This window comes from Erithacus rubecula (genome assembly GCF_903797595.1).
Source record: "Erithacus rubecula genome assembly, chromosome: 21".
NCBI lineage: Eukaryota > Metazoa > Chordata > Aves > Passeriformes > Muscicapidae > Erithacus > Erithacus rubecula.
The window spans coordinates 5,070,207-5,088,250 of record NC_136673.1 but is presented as its reverse complement, the minus strand read 5'-3'; the positions used below and the strand labels follow the sequence as shown (position 1 = coordinate 5,088,250).

Sequence of the window (18,044 nt, the reverse complement as noted above, 5' to 3'; positions counted from 1 at the left end):
TGCTCAGTGCTTTTACTACAAGATTTTTAAAATAAAATGAGAATTACTGAAAAATGCGTTTCACGATTTTTCAATTTTTTCCCCATGAAAAAAAAAAAAAGTGTCTGCTGAGAAAACAAACCCTTTCACGCTGTCTGTCCTTTACAAGCACGCTTTTTTTGTGGTGGTGGGGAGATGATGAAGTTGTCAGGACAAAAAAAAAAAAAAAAATCTGCTCTGAGGATTTGGTTATGATACAGCAGCTTTCTGATACTCTCAGTGCTGCGAATTGCAGAGCTCCAGGCACTGCTACGGCAATCCTCGGGCTGTGTAATGTTGTGTGCACAACCACTCGCAATTAAGCCCAAAACAAGCATCCCTGTGTCCTCCGTTAATCACCAGCCCAATTAGCACCTTGGTTAAGATGCTGAGAGGTTCCAGTCCTCCTCCTGTCAGGCCTAGGGATTGTTGTAGTGAAACTCCCACTCTGCCTAAGCGATGCTTTGTTCCCAACACTTTCAGTTCTCCTGGAGCAGAGTGATAAATCTGTTAACTCATTAACACCTCCAGCTTACAGGAGCTTTGGCTTCCAGCCCCAGGCTCCACGCTCCAGGAAGTTTTTCTGCAGTTTCTGTTTTGGTTTCTTTTCCTGCTGAGTTAGGCTGGCAGTCAGCTCCCACCATGCAGCTCCTGAATGCTGCTGTAATCTTTGCTGTCGTGCCCACTCTGACCCCGGCTTTTGACCCTCTCAGCGTTTCTCTCGTTGCAGGAAGCGCTGTCATGGCTTGGCACCTGATCTCCTCCAACTCCTGGCTCAAGTGCCGCTTCCAGGAGTGCTGCGAGAAGAACAGAACTCTGAATTTCACAGGTAAGGCAGTGGCGAGGGCAGGTGGGGCCAAGCTGGTGTTAACAGCGAATTAATAACCTAATATTCCTAATCCCACAACAAACTGTGTACCCTGCTTTTCTGGAGCACTTTCCTTGCTGATTTCTTGGTTTATATTGGCAGAAATTGGCAGTGTGTATAAATATTTAAAGCAGGGCTGCCACTACAGTGGATGCGGCTTTTCCCGGTGGTGTCAAGGTCACGAATTAACAGGCAGGGAACAGAAATTACCGAAACTTTACATTTTTATAAACTTACTCTGATATGCCTCAATGATCAAAGCCTGAGAGAGAAATAAGTATTGTTGAGGTTGAACACCTGGAATGTAGAAATTATAAACCACAAGGACATTTTGTAGAAAGCATTTTGTCGGAGACTGGCACAGACTCAGTTTCTGCTTTATGAAGTCCCTACTAGAGGGGAAAAAAAGACTAAAATTATAAACTAGTTAGCATAAGAAGCGAGAAATTAATAAAGAATAGAGGGTATAACATTAACTAATAAAAATGCAATTTGGAACTGATGAGCAATAATCTCTTTGCTTGTTATAAATGTATAAATAAGTGAAAAAACTTTCTGTCTGCGTGGAGGCTGCAATTTGGTCAGAATAAAGTAAGGCCTTCCTGGCTAACACTAAACAGGCGGTGCTGGCGGGTTTAATTTCCCGGCGGATTTGGCAGCAGGTGACGCGGGGCGCTCATTTCCATCCCGGCCTTGGGATCTCTGCCCGGCACAAAGATGGCGGCGGCGCCTCACGGGGCGGGGGCTCGCGGGGGCGCGCAGGCGCGCGGGGCTTGGCGCGCGCTCGGGGCCGCCATGGCGCGGTCGGTGCCGCTGCTGTGGGTGCTGCTGCCGGGGCTGGCGGCGCTGGAGCCGCTCAGCGTGGGGCTGGCTCTCGGCGTGGCCTCGGCGCTCACCGGGTACCTGTCCCACCCCAGGTTCTACTGCAGCTACGTGGAGTGCTGCCCCCGCGCCGGGCAGCGCCTCAACGCCAGCGGTACGGCGGGGGCGGGGGGCGGCCGGGCTGCCCCCGAGCTCGGCCGGTCACGGGGCGGGCGCGGTGAGCGGCGGTGCTGAGCTGTCCCTCTCCCCGCAGCGCTGAAGGCGCAGCTGGACGATCGGCTCTTCGGGCAGCACCTGGCCAAGGACGTGGTGCTGAAGGCGGTGCTGGGCTTCAGCAACAACCCCAGCCCCAAGAAGCCGCTGATGCTGTCGCTGCACGGCTGGGCCGGCACCGGCAAGAACTTCCTCAGCCAGATCCTGGCGGAGCAGGTCCACCCCGCCGGCCTGCGCAGCAAGTTCGTCCATCTCTTCCTGGCCACCCTGCACTTCCCCCACCACGACCAGGTCAAGCTCTACAAGGTGAGGAGGCCCGGTTACCTCCATTCGGTCCCTAAATCCCCTGCTGGGGTGTCCTGCACATCTCCCGCAGGTTCCCACTGGGATGAGCGCGGTTGATGATGCTGATAATGCTAAGGCTTGTGAGTTCGATCGCTCCATGGGCCATTCATTTAAAAGTTGGACTCGATGATCCTTGTGGGTGCCTTTCAACTCAGAGTATTCTGATTCATTTTCCTGACAGCTGGAGGAGTGCAGCTGGGTATTCCAAAGATGATGCTTAGGAGAGACTAAGAGGAAGTTCATGCGTAAAGTAAAAGGCACCAAAAATAGTTTCCATTTCCGAGAGCTGCCCTCTCATTGATGCCATCTGCTGATTCCCCTGCTCGCTGCAAGGAGAGTTCGTCATTCCAGCTGCATTATCCTGGCAGTCCGGGATGGAAGGAACCTTCTCCACAGCCCCTGCGGGGCCGTATTTTGTGTTTATGGCTGAAACAGTGTTGATGATGTTGAGAACACAGTGCTGTTTTAGCTGTTAGAATAGTGCTTGCAGAGCTTCAAAGCTTGCTGGTTTTTCCCACTCAGATTAAACAGGCTGGGGTGGGCAGGAGATGGGGAGGGGGCACAGCCTGGACATCTGACCCCCGTTGGCCAAAAGGATATTCCACACCACATGCTGTCATGCTCAGCTATAGAAACAGGGGTTGAAGAAGGAAAAAATGGGGGGGCATTGGTTTCTAAGGTTGCTCTAGCTCTGGCTGGACATTGTTCTGCACGTGTTGGATGATTCCATTTTCTTGTTTGTTTTCCTCTTTCATTCACCAGCCGGTGAGTGTGGGATACTGATATTTGACAGTGTGTCCCCAGAATCTGTCACATACAAGAATCTTACAGTACATCCAGAAAAGACCTTGTTTTTCAGTGGCTTTCAACCTCTTCTTCCAGGAACAGCTGCAGAACTGGATTCGAGGCAATGTCAGTGCCTGTCCCTCCTCTGTCTTCATTTTTGATGAGATGGACAAAATGCATCCAGGTGTCATTGATGCTATCAAGCCCTTCTTAGACTATTATGAGGAGGTTGATGGGGTGTCCTACAGGAAAGCCATCTTCATCTTCCTCAGGTCTGTGCCACCAGTTTCTGTCATTTTGAGATACTGATTATTTATTTATGATGATAATGATGCTTCTTGGGAACCTCATTCAAATAACAGTGAAAAAAATATGCTCTGGTGGGAAGATTCTCTGTGCAAAGACAGTGGGGAGCACTCTGAGCTTGTGCCTGTAGTGGAGCAGGTCTGATGCTGTGCATGGAGCTGACTATTTTCAGAGCAGCTAGTTTGGTGCTGCTTTGGATTTGTGGCTGGGAGTGTTGATAACACACCAATGTTTTGCCAGTTTCTGGATGATGTTTGCAAAGCTTCAAGGCTTTTCCCACAGTAGGCTGGGATGAGCAGGAGGATGGGAGGGACACAGCTGGGACAGCTGACCTGAACTGCCCAGGAGGACATTTAATACTGTGGCATGGCCTGCTCAGCAATAAAAACAGGGGTGGACAAAAATGTGGGATTTTAGCTTTAAGGTGATGGTTCTTCAGTATTTTCCTGGGCATTGGTTCTGACTGTGGGGGTGCTGTGTGATTTCTTTAGTCCTCCTTGGGTTTTTTCCTCTTGCTCTTTCTCCTCCTATTAAACTATCTTTATCTTGACCCACAAGTCTTCAGACTTTTGTTCTTCCTATTTTCTCCTTCCATCCCACTGACACAGGAGGGAGTAAACAAGTAGCTGTGTAGGTGCTTGGTTGGTGGCTGGGGGCAACCCAACACACCCTGATGGCTAATTAAAGAACTGGAGAATTTCCCTAAATGTTGTCTTATAGGATTCTTTTTGATGATTTGTTTGATATCAGGGAGATTAGCAATATGTGTAACTGGCTGCAGAAGAAATTCTGGCTCATTTGTGTCTGTATTTCACTACTGTCCATTTTTCTTTTATGATCAGCAATGCAGGTGGTGATTTAATTAACAAAGCAGCTCTTGACTTCTGGACAAGTGGAAAGCGCAGGGAAGATATTCAGCTGAAGGATCTGGAGCCCTTGCTCTCTGTAGGAGTCTTCAACAACAAGAATAGTAAGTCACTTTACCCCAAAAATGGGACATTCATTCCTCAGTGGCTGAGACAAACTGCTGTATGAATTCAGCCTGGCATGTGGATCCTGTCATATGCAGGATCAAGTTTAGAGAAACTCCTCCTTACATTTTTTTTTTTTTTTCCCCAATTTATCCAGGTGGGCTGTGGCACAGCAGCATCATTGACAGGAACCTTATTGACTACTTTGTCCCCTTCCTGCCCCTGGAGCAAAGGCATGTGAAGATGTGTGTCAGGGCTGAAATGACAGCCCGTGGCTATGCTGTGGATGAGGAGATTGTTCAGGCAGTGGCTGATGAGATGACTTACTTCCCCAAGGAGCAGAAGATCTACTCTGATAAAGGCTGCAAGACTGTACAGGCCAAGTTGGATATTCATGAAGACCTTGTGATGAGAGAGATGAAAGCCAGGGGTTGATTTCTACTTTGAGTCTCCAAAGCACTTTGAGAGTGCTTTGGAAATCTGTGTATTTGCACTTACACTTTTTTTACTGTTGCAGGGAGTATGGTGAAAATACCAGAGTGAGCTGTATGGGCTTTGTAGCTTGTATGTTTGTTTTTGTTGGTTTGTTTTTGGTTTTTTTTTTAACTTAACATAGAATTGGGACTTGGAGATCATCTAGTGCCATCCTCTGCCATGGGCAGGGACACTTTTAATCAGGTCATCTAGCCTGGCTTTTAAGTGCTGTTCATCTTTGAACTGGCTGGTATCCCAGTGTTTGCCCCCTTTAGTTTTCTTTAGAAAACTCTATAGAGAATTTCTAGTGTGCCACACAGCACTGGATACAGCCTCTCCTGTAAGAGAAGAATAAAGTATTCTTCCAAGTGCTGGGATTATTAAGTATTTAATTCCTCTTTCCACATAAACCAAGTTGGAACAAAGGAAAACAGAGGAATTTTCCCAGATAGTCATATTCCCTTGCATGTAAACATTCATAATGAAATGGAGAGATGTGTGCTGTATTCTGAGCTATGATCATGTCTGCAAGGGTGAACTCCTTGGTGCACTGCAGTAAGAAGATGATATGGTAGACATCTTCCTGTGCTTTAGCTGGGCAGCATCCTACATCTCCTAGTACAGTAATATGGGAAGTCATTATGAGCTCTTAGAAATCTGTTACTAAATAATAGAGAGTGAGCAGGGGAAGAAGAAGAGCTGCCCCATGTTCTTTGGGGAGAAATTGTTAAATGCTCTTTAAAGGGGCTAGGTAAATTTGTGACTCCAGGTCCTCCTAAACTGAAGGACCCATCTGAGAGATCTGTTAAGAAATACTAAGCCAGCCTTCTGTACTTAAGCAGAAGAATCTCATGAGAATTTGACTGTTGCAGTTTGTCAGGTTAATCTGTGTGTGGGCTTCTGGGCCTGAAGTCTGTAAGGTCTTTAGTACTCTCTCCCCACTGCTCCTAATAGTCAAGGTGTGGATAATGCTACTCTCACCTTGCTGAAAGACACTTGAATGGAAGAAATTATTTTTAATAGTATATTTTTATGCTGAATTGTAAGCAACAATCCTATACCTCACTAGTTAGGTATGTTACATAGTAGCTTTTAACATTAAAGAATGCATGTGTGAAAGGTTGAGCTATGAGTTAAGAAGCTGGGAAAGATCAATTTAACCTTCACCCAGTAGGGAGACTGGGTTTTAAACACTGTTGCAAGCTTTAACTCTTAGTCTCCCATCATTGTGTATCGAATGTTGTAATGCAAGACAGAAGTGCCTTTCACTTTGTTGATTGTACAGTGGTTTTAAATTGATGCAAGGGATGGGGCTGTTTTTGTGCTGCATCATCTGTTCCCTCACTTGTTCTTAAACTTCCTTTAAGAGGTGATGCTAAATGATAGGTCTCATTACAATTATGCTAATTCAAATTACAACAGAGTTTAGCACTGATGTTAAGCTCTAAATTAAAAGTGTTGATTGCCTTTTACAGCCTCACTGCAGTTTGTCAAACGTTGGCAAACTGTTGACACTGATGCAACCTCCAGAGCCAAACACTAGCAAGCTGTTAACCTTGGGACATTGGACTGTCACTTTTCAGTGTGATGTGTTACCTACTAACTGATTTGTTTGTAGTTATATATGCTGCATCCAGTTTCACTTACTCCAAAAAGAAAATATTCGTGCTGTTTCAAAACACTAAATACTACCATACTGCAGTTGGAATAAATCCTAAGTTACTTCTTCTCTCTTGGCTAATCATTTTCATATATAGGAAATACTAATTTGTGCAGTTTGCACCCAGCTGCACTGAACGTTTCTGGTACAATTCCTTTGTAAGTGTGGGGCAGCTGTTGGCAGCAGCTCACACCTCACTGCAGGGTCAGTTCTGAACCACTGCTGAGCTCTAAGGATGCACCAGGAGCTGTCAGGGAGCTGCCTGGGAAGCACAACCTCTGCTGTTCACTTGGACTTCACACTCATGGCACAGCTCAGCTGCTGCTCCCTCCCTGGGCACTGGGGCCAGGCTGCCTCTGGCTGGCAGGACAGCAGCACTTCCTATTTCACTGAATTTAAACCATGGCCTCTGCTTTTATGAGCACAGTGTGAGATCTCAGAACACTGCCTGCTGCAGAAAACTGAACTAAAGCAGCAGCTGATTGTCCTGGGCTCTGGTAAGAACAGAATTCACTCTTGGGACTCTCAGTTCCTCTCACCTAGCCAAAGGACTGTTTCTCTGGGTAACAGATCTTTCCCCCATGACATTTTCCTTTAAGTTGTCTCATCCAGTATTAAATGGGCCATTAAATAGAATAATAGCCAAAGTTACCCAGTCATAGCAAGGAAGTGAGGACCTTAGCTCTGAAACCATACAGCAGAGGAAGGATCAGAAGGATCAAACCTGGGAGTGATTTCAGGCACAGCTCTTTTACCCAGATGGAGCTGCACCTGGCCAGGTGTGCAGAACAGAAGGGAGATTAAACAGAGGCAGTGTCCCCCCTTTCCACATCATTCCTGCTCTCCAGAGGAAGCTTCCATCTACCCTGGGTCATTCAGGGCTGTGATACAATGAAATATTGGCTACCAATATATATCAAATGCTTGTCCTGATGCTGTACTGGCACACAAAGCAGAACTAAGATAGTTCTGGAAGAGCCACAAGACAGCTTGGTTGTACTGATTCTCTTGGTACCAGACTGTAGTACAAGTTTATTATCATAAAATCTGCTTTTTCCCATTATCCAGTTATTTGCTATAATCAGGAAGTCAAAGAAACACATAAATACCTCCATTCAAAGCACTAATTTGCTGACAAATAGTAGGCTTGATAATTTGCATATCACACACCTTCAGAACCAGTGGACACTTGGAGTCTCACTGGCCCTTTTTTCTCCCTGTTTATGAAAAAACTCCAAGATGCTGCCACTGAAAATGTGGGTGGCTTCAAACAGAGCCTGCAGTGTTCAGGCAATGGTACCACAGTGGGAGGAGGGGATGAGCAGCAGGGGTTTAACTGGTCTCTGCAAGAAAAGTTCATCCTTACTGAGCACACATCTGCCTCTACAAAAACCATACAGCTGTAATTAGTAAAAACAGTAATTAGTACAAACAGCCCAGAAGTGCAGTTCCCACTCCAAGCTTGCTTTGTTTCACCAGACAGCAAGAGTCACATCTCCTATCTCTGCCCTTTGAACTGCAGAAGGGACAAACCTGTACTCAAGAACAGCTTGAACAGCCAGGAATGCAATGTACTCTTCCTCAACATGGAGTAAATTTGTGCAAAATTAATAGAAAAATCACTGAATGTAAAGAACACCAGAAGGTAGGTAAGAAAGAAATTTCTGATGAGCAAAGTTTATTTTGAACAGTAACTGGAATGAAAAAAGTCTCTGCAGTGCTCACATTCAGAAACAAGTCTGACACCTTTCACAGTAACTTCAATGGACACATTTTATGGGCTTTTTTTCAAATCTGCCTTTTTAAAAATCTGCCTCCATCCCTGCCTCAAAGGCACACAATATGGTGAGAAGATGAAAAAGGGAAACCCCTGCAAGCTGACCCCTGAACTCAACGTGTAAGTGAAGAAGAGAAACCTCTTTTCAATGTCCATGGTGTAAAATTTAACCTGTACACATTTCCCATGACGTTGCAGCCTTTCCATCAAGCTGACTCAGCACTCCCAGAGCACAGTTCTCTCCTGGGAGAGCCTGCTCTGGGCAACTTTATACATAAAGACTAATCTAGAACAGAAACTAACCAGTGTGGCATTTAAGGATTTTAACTCTCTTCCTTGTAATAGTAAGTCTGCTCTCTGAACACTAATCAAAACAAAGAGGTTTAGATTCTTGGTTTGACACATAGGAGATTAAATTATACCTTGGTGTTGAAAAAAACAATGGCACTGTGTGATGTTGGATAGAAGAGCCCAAATCTTTAAATTCCAGAATCCCCCCTTATCTTTACTGGGCCCAAGCTGTTGAAGGCAAAAAAGACACATATTCTATTTTTAATGAATATTCCCACACAGGACCAATGAAGGCTTTCAGAAACACAGGAACTTTGATTAAAATTCTCAATATTGTCTAGAGATCATCGACATCAGAGCAAAATTGGATTAAAATCAGGTCATAGTCTCAGTCCTTCTATACCTGTCAAGAGTCTGCCAGAGGGTTCTGATGATCAACACATGATTCAAGGAGTCTTGAACCCTGCCAGATCCAGGAATTCCCAAAGCAGTTCCTTCTTACCTTCACAGCACAAGGCTGAAGCACTCTGAAGCTGTGACTGGTGACAAAAATGCAGAGGCACTGCTGCTTATTTACACACCAGTTAAAAAATAGTGTTCCTTTCTTTAAAAAGTACTTAAAAATGAAATGTCTCAGGTCCCCCACTTTGTAATTAAGTTAAATTTGCTTCTTTGCAGGTTGTAGCAACAAAGCATTAGAAGTCATAATAATAATCCAGCTTTGCATCCACAGTTTTACATCCTTTATCTGAATAGATTCTCTCCTCTCTGGGGAAGTAGGTCATCTCATCAGCTATCCTGCTCACAATGTCTTCATCCACAGTGTAGCCACGTGCCTCAATCTCAACCCTGACACACATTTTCACATGTCTGTATTCCAGGGGCAGGAAAGGAATAAAGTAGTCAATGAGGTTTCTGTCAATCAAGGTGCTGTGCCAAAATCCACCTGTGAAGGGAAAGAGGTTTGTCAGTATTTCTCTAGTTAAACACTACCAGGAGTTGAATGGGAGCAAGGGGCAGATCACAGTTAAGAATTCACCTGGGATTTTAGGGTAACTATAATGCACAAATGAATACAAGCCCCTTCTCATGTTACTTTGTGCATAAAATTTTGGATAAACACATAAATGTGGTGCTTTAGGCTGAATGAATTTTGACTGTGCTTGAGCCCTGCTCTCCAGGTGCTGGTCTCATACCTTTCCCTCTCTCAGCTACAGAGGGACATTTTCTCTCTCCTATCAGCTCTTCCAGACCAGTTTTCTTATTGTTTTGTTTTTTTTTTGGAGCTTGTATCTAAACTTGTATCTAAAGAAATACAATGACTTTGCTTCCAATGCTAAATGTAGAGCATAATTATGTTAAAACTCCTTTTCACCAGAAGTCTTGTGTGAGGAAACCTATGAAGCACTTCCCCCAAAACGTGCAGTCCAACAGGCAGCAAACAGAATGGTGGGAAAGGTGCACATTGAGCTCCTTAATCTTCACCCATCCTGGGAGCCAAAACTGCATTTTTGCTACTCACAAGCCAAATAAGGAGGCCACATCAAGAATAAACCATATAATGTAAAAATGCAGCTAAATGCAGCCCATCCATTTTGTATAACTTTTACCACCTCAAAAGCAATCCCAGCTTTACTCACTATTTTTGTTGTTGAAGACAGACACAGAGAGTGCATTTTGGATATCTGTGAGCTGGATATCTTCCCTTGTCCTCCCATTTCTCCAGAAATCTAGTGCTACTTCTGTTATCTTTTCAGCACCTGCATTGCTAAGTAAAGAGAAACCAGAAATTGTAGCTGGAGGTAGTTTTAAAAATTGAAGTTATGAAATAAAAAGCATGGAATGTACAGAACAGCAACCTTGAGAAGCCACTTTACCTGAGGAAGATGAAGATGGCTTGTCTGTAGGACACCCCATCCAGCAGCTCATAGTAGTCCAGGAAGGGTTTGATTGAGTCAATGAGCCCTGCATGCATTTTATCCATCTCATCAAATATAAAGAGGGACCGGGGACAGACACTCACATTTCCCCGAATCCACGACTGCAACTGGTCCTGAGTGTCACAAAAATGAAAGATGCTGAAAGTTTGTGTTGAAAAGATAGAAAAAAAATAGCACTTTTTGTTTATGGAACATTGTTCTGAATGAGTTGTTTCAGTGGTGTCATTTTAATAGCTTTGCCTTCTTGACTAAAACATAGTTACAAGTTGTAAATGAAACCTCAACAAAATTTCATGCTGGTTCTGAAAAATTTTAAGACACCAAGAGATAGGATGGGAGAAGCAGAAATACTCCTAGATATTTCTATAAAAAGCAAAAATGAAAGTGCACAGTAAATCAAAAAATGGGTCCCACCAAGGAACAGCCACACAAAGCCAAGCTCTGACAAGCCAGATGAGGATTTCTGGCAGCACTTTGGTCTAAACAACCTTAAAATAAGCAATATTGAATTTGCTACCTGGCAGCAGCAGTGAGAAATTACACCTGTAGTCATTGGCAGAAGCAGAAACAAAATTTAACTCTCTGTGTTTTAATCAATCAGAAGTTAAATGAAGACAATTACAAGTCCCTCTTAAAACAGTTGTCCAGAAATGCTAAGGCTTTATTGCACTGAAAGTCTCTCACTTAAGCATTGCATTTTCATGTTGAGTATCACATTCAAGATCAATAATACATTAACTGGGGGGAAAAAAGGGTTGATGTGCTGGTAGATGAGTGAGAAATAACTGTTCTGACTGTTTTCAGTGATTCATCACTTCAGTATTTATTCTACTCAGTCCTTGAACTGCAGGTGTACTGGGGACAAGCAGCAATACTTCCTGCTACTGCCCTGGGCAGCAAACTTCCCAAGTGCACTCACCTCAAAACAAATGCAGAAAAGCATCATTTTATTTCAAAATAGCAGTTAAAAGAAGGGAGAAAATAAGTTGTAAAAGAGGAAATGTCTATTTCCTTCATTTAGAAATCAGGTTTGTAGACCAGGGAACAAACAAAGTTTGTGCAGGGAACAAAGTTAGAATAAAAAAACCATGAAACACCTGTGAGCTACTGCTCCATGCTATCTCCCTGCTTACAGAACTGACACAATTCCAAACACAGTTACCCATACCTTTCTGACAGCAAAGTATTTTGCAATTTTGTTTTACATCTTGCAAATGGATCCATAAAAAACTAAATAAGCTGCTCAGTGTGCAGTAGAATAGGCAATGATGAGAGCCAGTGTGAGATTGCCATGGTGCCAGACAAACCTGGGGGTCACTGGGTTGTTTCCCAGATTCATGAACGATTTGGTTTTTTGCAGTTCCCACCAACACACCACCTAACCAGGAATCACGTTTATCCTTAAGTCAATCCTATCTCTAAGCAAAGTGCAGAATGAGAATAAAACCATATCACTCTTCCCTAAAGACAAGCTGAAAACACATGGAAAAAAACTTGACATTCACAGGAAAACCAATCCCAATGGATGTCAGGATCTACACAGTTCTGTACAGAAGACAGCATACGTGTTACTGAATTAAATAGCACCTATGTCTGATGTGTTGATCATGCCATGACATTTATAACTCATTGCAGCACAGCTCGTTCTTACCTTGTAGAGATTGATGCTGTGAGCGTGAGGAAAGTGTAAAGTTGCCACGAACTGATGGACATATTTACTCTGCAGCCCTCTTTTATAAATGCTTTCGGCGACGATCTTACTGACAAAGTTTTTGCCCGTTCCAGTCCAGCCGTGCAAGGAAAGCGCGAGAGGCTTTTTGGCGTTGGTATTGTTCAAGAAGCCCCTCACGGCTTTTACAACCACCTTGCTCACCAAGTGCTGTCCGAACAGCTTCTTGTCCAGATTCTCCCGCAGAGCTGCACGGAGAGAGCAGAGTGTGAGCGGCGGGGAGCGGGCCGGGCGCGGCGCCACCGGGCAGGGCCAAAGGGCCGGCCAGGAGCGGCGGCTCCCGGCAAGGCCCCGCGGCCCGGCCCGCTCCCGCCGCCTCCCCTCAGCCCATCCCGCCCGCACCGGCGGCCGCGCGCTGCTCGTGCCGGTGCAGGCAGCACTCCCTGAAGTAGCAGTAGAGCCGCGGGTAGGAGATGATGCCCGTGAGGGCCGAGGCAGCGGCGCCCGCGATGGCGAGTCCCAGGCTGATGGGCTCCACGGCGGCCGCCGGCGTGAGGAGCGGCAGCAGCACCAACGCCAGGGCCGCCCGCAGCGCGCCCCGCCGCAGCCTCATCGCCCGCCCGGCCCGGCCGCCCGGCCGCCGCTTCCGCCCCTCGGCGCCGCTTCCGCCGCCGCCATGGCGGGCGCTGGGAGAGGCGGGGCCAGCGCTGAGGGGCGGCCGCCATGTTTGGGCGGGAACGGGCGGGGCCGGCGCTGAGGGGCTGAGCCGCCGCCGCCATGTTGGCGCTGTCACCCGCCGCTGTCGGGAGCGGAGTTATTGAATATTCTGGGGCCCTATCACCATGTGTTAGAATGGAGGAATCAAAGAATCACCATGGTTAGAAAAGACCTTTAACGTCATCATGTCCAACTGTTCATCCAGCACTGCCACTGTAACCTCATAACCACAAAAGCCACACCATCCAGTGCCACATCCTGACACAACCTCTAACACCTCCAGGAATGGTACCCACCACCTCCCTGGGTAGCCTATTCTAAAGCCCGACCACCTGAACAGTGAAAAATTTTGTTTATAATACGTAATCTAAATCTCCCTGTCTCAGTTTAACACCACCCGTTCAAGGGATCCTCTGCTGACCTGCACAGGGCACAAGCTCAGGGGCAAACTCACCCCTGGCCTGGCATGGAAATTCTTCCTCTTTGCTGAGAAAAAGTGAAATTTGAGGTTGTCTCTCCCCACCCTTGGGCTGTCACTTCTGAGCAATGCGAAAACCTGGCCATCAGCACCACCAAAACCCATAAACCAGGAAAAACCCACCAGCGTGAATTTCAGAAGAAAAAATGCTATGTTAACTTAAAAAACACTTTTACTGTTTTCAAATTACAAATCTTCACTACAAGTACCCACACTGCACTTCTGGGAAATATATATGGACAAGAAGACATGCTCCCAAGAGCTTTAAATTTACAAAGAAAACAGCATTGCTGCTTTTAAAGGATCTCTTTTAGTATTAAGATGGAGAAAAGAAAAATCTATAAAAGCCAATTTGTTTTCTCATTAAAAAATGCCAACCATGAAAGCGCATTTTCCATTATAAAACTTAATTTATAAGAACAGATTTATATACAAAGTTACACCAACCAAAAAGTTCACAATCACCTGCAAACTGATTCACTACAAGATCACAGGAAAAGCTTCGTAGGTAACATCAGTTTCTCTTCCCAATATCCACTGCAGGCCACTGACACAAAATCCTTTATACAACTCCAAAGGTTTCAGTCCACATCCATCAGTATCGCCTGTTCATCTTCTTGAACTTCTCATAGTGATAATCATCTGTGGCCTTTTCATTGAGGGGACGTTTGCGATTTGGAGGAGACCCTTCAAAAGAAAAAGAAGGAAATTTTATATCCCTATTCTTTCATTTCAGGAGATATTTCCTGAACTCTGACACTTCCCTCAGACAGCTCCTCATTATGTGAGGTTATTCTTTGCACCCTTTGCTATTCCACCAAGCCCTTGTCAGATCACCACTCCACCCCTGAGCATCTCCACAGACATCCTCCACCCAGAGTTTCAGCTGTGATCTAGTGGTGCAACAGCCTCTGAACTTGGATTGCTCCACTCCCACCACCTCAGAGCTCTCAGAGGAGGCAAGCACAGCCAGACTGTTCCTCTGTACCAGAGCCCTGAGGAGTTCCAGTGTCTCTTTACAAGCATTCAGGTTTGGAACTCACGCTCAGGTTCTGGTCTCTCCGTGTCCCCCACTCGCAGTGGACGGGGCTTTGGCTCCTCCTTGTTCCTTCTCACTGGTGCATTCAGCTCCTCGTGATAAACTGCAAGGAAAACATGACATAAGGAATGTTACCTGGAGCACTCTTATCCAGATGGATACATTTCTATGCCATTTGTTATAAGTGATCTTTATCAGAAACAATAGAACTCATCAGAACCACCCTTTTTTGAATTGGTTTCTCTGGCTAATTAGGCACGATGGGGCAGAGCAACTGGGTTAGGAGAGACATTCAAGACTTACATCTGTTGTGCTGGACATAATTAACAGCCATGTTGGTGGGAACAAAGGAAGTTTCACTGTCTTTCTTCTTGTTCTGCTGTTCTGCCAGCAGCTTGGCCTTGGCCTCTTCAGTTGAGATGATGTTTTTTATTTTTGCACTAGAAGGAAAAAAACCAAACCTCAATCATAGAAAGGGTAGCAGGCACAGAAGTGCTAAGGGCATGGATTTGGAGGACAGTAATAGCACTGCTGGGGTATCTGATGCAGTTTTTGAGAGAGCAGGCAGTGCTATAGAAACAGATGCCTTGTTTTAAAGGCAAAACAGAAGCTCCTATCCTGAATGACTTCAGTGCAGGACACAAAGGGGTCCTGCAGAAAGCTGCTGGGTCAGGTCACACAAGTGCCTTTTCCCAGAAGTCACAGGATGGAGCTGCACCTAGCCCTGGGGCTGTGTAGGTTGTGCTGTGCTAATTACCACACCAATCCAGAACAAGGCTCAACCCCATCCCAAACTGGAGCTGGGTTTGCACTGCTCTGCCAGCCAACAGCTCTCATCCTGACAATCCTGCCAGCACCCACAGAGCTGTGAACACATACTCGATTCCCAGGTCCACTTCAGGAATGCCACTCAGCATCTGGTTGGACAACATCTCCTCAGTCTTCTTGGCAGAGGAGACACGGATGTTCTCTGGCAGCTCGTACAGGGAGTCCTCAGCATTCTTAAGCTTCACCTTCTGCTCCTCGTTCTCCACAATTCCCTTTCTCTTCTTCAGCTCAGTCTCAATGTATTTCATCCTAAACAGCAGCACACAAGGTACAGGGCATTTAATTCTGTTCCTGTATTATGCTGCAGCACTGCTGGAGCACAGCTGCATGACAGATGGGAAAGAGGAAAGAATCATCTCTCCAAAAGCACTAGCTAATACTAGTAGCAAGAATTAATTGTCCAAGAAACAATCAGATCCTCCAACAGCCAGCAGGGAAGGCTCTCACTGGGATTTAATGCCAAGCTGGCTGGTTGGCACCCCCTAGCTTTATCCATGAAAAAGGCTTCTCTATTCCAGCAGGCAGGAAGGGAAAGAGCAAGGGAAACTTTCAGTGAGAACTGGGAAGATGTCCTGGGACTACTCAGAATTCACAACATAAAATAATAAATGGTGAAGGGCCACCCAGCCTGATTCAGCTCTGGAGACACAACACAGCACGACTCACATGTCAGCATCTTCATCCCGCCTGTTGGTTTCTGCTGAGAAGGAAGTTCCCAAGTTCAGATCTTCCTCTTCATTAATCCTAAGTGGAAACCACAGTATTTACAGGTTTTGGTGGGTTTTTTTGTTGGCTGTTTGGGTTTTTTGGGAGAGGAATGTATGGTGGGGTTTTAAAAGTAATTTAACAAGTTAAAGTAACTGGCCAGACTGCATTAAATGAAACTCCTCAAAGTGACACAAACTCTGGCTAATTAATTACCAGTTGCCATTAAATAGTCCAGGGAGAGATTTTCAGAGCTCACATGCACTTACCTGTCCTTGCCTCTTTCTTTCAGCTTCTTCATGTCCACCATTCCTCCAGATTTTATCTTAAATGGGTCATCCTGCAAAACAAGAAATAACAAAAACCCCTGAAGCTTCCCTCAAGTTTAATGCTAGCTTTCAAAATCTGGATAAAACCACAGGAAATATTTGGGAATTGAGCTGTGACATCAGTCCTGCCCCAGGCAGTGTCCTCACACCATCACATCTGAGCCCCAAGGTGATGGAATTGTCCAGCACTTACCACAAGTGTGGCTTCTTCTTGCAACTTCTCTCCCACCAGCAGAGCTACAGCACTGGTCAGGCAGATAAAAGATAAAATTTAGCAAAAGGTTACACAGTACCAACACTACTGCACTGCTTTGTCCTTCTCTAAGTCTCCCTGTCTTTTCCATCCTCAGGATTTAACATAGAAACTTCTCTATCAGCAACACAATTTTGGTAGTGTCTGACAACAGTTTGTACTGGAAGGAGGCAGATGGCAGGAGAGAAATTGACTGTAACATCACACCCCAAAACACAATTTCCCCTCCCCAGTGCCACATCCCTTACCTCACCCCATTGGGCCGCTTTCTGAGGCTCTGAACTTCTTTGGCTTCCTCAAGTTTTAACCTAAAGAAAAAAAAATGCATTAGGCTTAGTACTCAATGCTTTGGTTTTAAATAATTCATTTTATTTTCTGCAGTTAACACAGAATTTTCTATTCATCTCTGCCCTAAACCTCTGCATATCAGCATCCACTTTTCAGGTTTCAAGTTCGATAGGTATTTTCTATTTATTTAAGCAATTCCATGCATTCAAGCAATCAGAAAAAAAAAATAATAAAAACAGAACACTTAAAAACAGCAATCAGAAAAAAACCTAAAAGCAGAACAAAAAAACTGAAAAAGATTTGTTCCTTTCTGATGCCTTCCCTCAGCTGAGGAAGGCAGCACCAAACACTGAAAGGCTTGAAGAAGAAGCCAATTTGGAAAGGACGAGCCAAAATACATCCAGGCACGCATGACGCTAAAGAAAGTTGATGGTGCACTGAAATCTCAAGTTTTTTTCTCTCTAAATTGGGCGGAATCCGTAATTTCTGGGGTGATGTACCGCTGTGACGTCACGCCATAACACGGTGTCTCCACACGGCAATGTGACGTGACGCCACCGCTCCCAGCACAGACCGTGGCGATGTGACAGACACGCTGTCGCCCCGCCGGTCCGCACTGCTGGACCAAGGCACGGCCGCGGTCCCGTCCCTCCACACCGCCGCTGGGTTTCCAGCGAGGCCCGGCCGGGCTCCCCGCCGCACCCCACCCACCTGACCTCCTCGGCGAGCTGCTCGTCCTCCTCGTCCTCCTCCTCGTCCTCCCTGCGCCGGCGGAAGGACTTGTGGCCCGGCATGGCTCCGACCGCCGCTCCGCCGCTCCGCCGCTCCGCTCCCGCCGCTGCGGCGCGCGGCGATGACGCCACAGCCCCGCGACGAAGCCGCGCGATCCCGCCCCTCTGCCCGCAGCTGCCGGGAGCGGGGCGGGAGCGCTCCCCGCCCGCCCCCTCCCTGGGATTGCTGAGACCCCGTGTAAGTTACGAGGGTCGTTCCATCTCTCGCAATCCCGGCAGTGCCGGTGCCTGTCAGGGACGCCGTGGAGAGAAGGCGCCGTGGGGAGGGAGCGTCGGTCGCACAGCCGGGATTACAGCCCAGCCCTTGCAGCGGGACGTGGCTCCTTCACCCGGCTGCTCCCCGAGCCGCACTGCTGGGTGCCCGGCCCAACGTTCCCCTTCCAGCACCCGCTGTGGGGGCTGAGCTCCGAGTGCTCGGGGAGCCCTCGGGCCCGGGACCCCGCGGGGTCAGCGCCGCCACCGCCTCCTCCGCTCGG

General features: G+C 46.4%; 3 protein-coding genes across 4 annotated transcripts; 1 reads left to right on the top strand and 2 right to left on the bottom strand.

The window, feature by feature from the left end:
- The first annotated feature begins 106 nt into the window (after nucleotides 1-106).
- Nucleotides 107-6,532, top strand: LOC306810912 (torsin-1B-like). 2 transcript variants are annotated; one of them, XM_079324006.1, is made up of 5 exons: nucleotides 107-847; nucleotides 1,962-2,227; nucleotides 3,149-3,324; nucleotides 4,201-4,328; nucleotides 4,487-6,532. In XM_079324006.1, the coding sequence occupies exons 1-5, from the start codon at nucleotides 661-663 to the stop codon at nucleotides 4,762-4,764; spliced, it is 1,035 nt and encodes a 344-aa protein (XP_079180132.1). In that variant the 5' UTR covers nucleotides 107-660; the 3' UTR covers nucleotides 4,765-6,532. The 2 variants fall into 2 exon arrangements, with proteins under 2 accessions (XP_079180132.1, XP_079180133.1); XM_079324007.1 differs by lacking the exon at nucleotides 107-847 and adding an exon at nucleotides 1,645-1,862.
- A 1,576-nt stretch (nucleotides 6,533-8,108) lies between these two features.
- On the bottom strand, nucleotides 8,109-12,839 carry LOC306810923 (torsin-1A-like). The gene is made up of 5 exons (XM_079324025.1): nucleotides 12,543-12,839; nucleotides 12,123-12,388; nucleotides 10,409-10,584; nucleotides 10,172-10,299; nucleotides 8,109-9,477 (listed from the first exon to the last, which is right to left on the bottom strand). The coding sequence occupies exons 1-5, from the start codon at nucleotides 12,751-12,753 to the stop codon at nucleotides 9,227-9,229; spliced, it is 1,032 nt and encodes a 343-aa protein (XP_079180151.1). The 5' UTR covers nucleotides 12,754-12,839; the 3' UTR covers nucleotides 8,109-9,226.
- A 650-nt stretch (nucleotides 12,840-13,489) lies between these two features.
- On the bottom strand, nucleotides 13,490-18,044 carry LOC306810917 (splicing factor C9orf78). The gene is made up of 9 exons (XM_079324013.1): nucleotides 17,489-18,044; nucleotides 16,738-16,797; nucleotides 16,430-16,481; nucleotides 16,177-16,247; nucleotides 15,869-15,946; nucleotides 15,254-15,451; nucleotides 14,678-14,814; nucleotides 14,379-14,477; nucleotides 13,490-14,022 (listed from the first exon to the last, which is right to left on the bottom strand). The coding sequence occupies exons 1-9, from the start codon at nucleotides 17,569-17,571 to the stop codon at nucleotides 13,931-13,933; spliced, it is 870 nt and encodes a 289-aa protein (XP_079180139.1). The 5' UTR covers nucleotides 17,572-18,044; the 3' UTR covers nucleotides 13,490-13,930.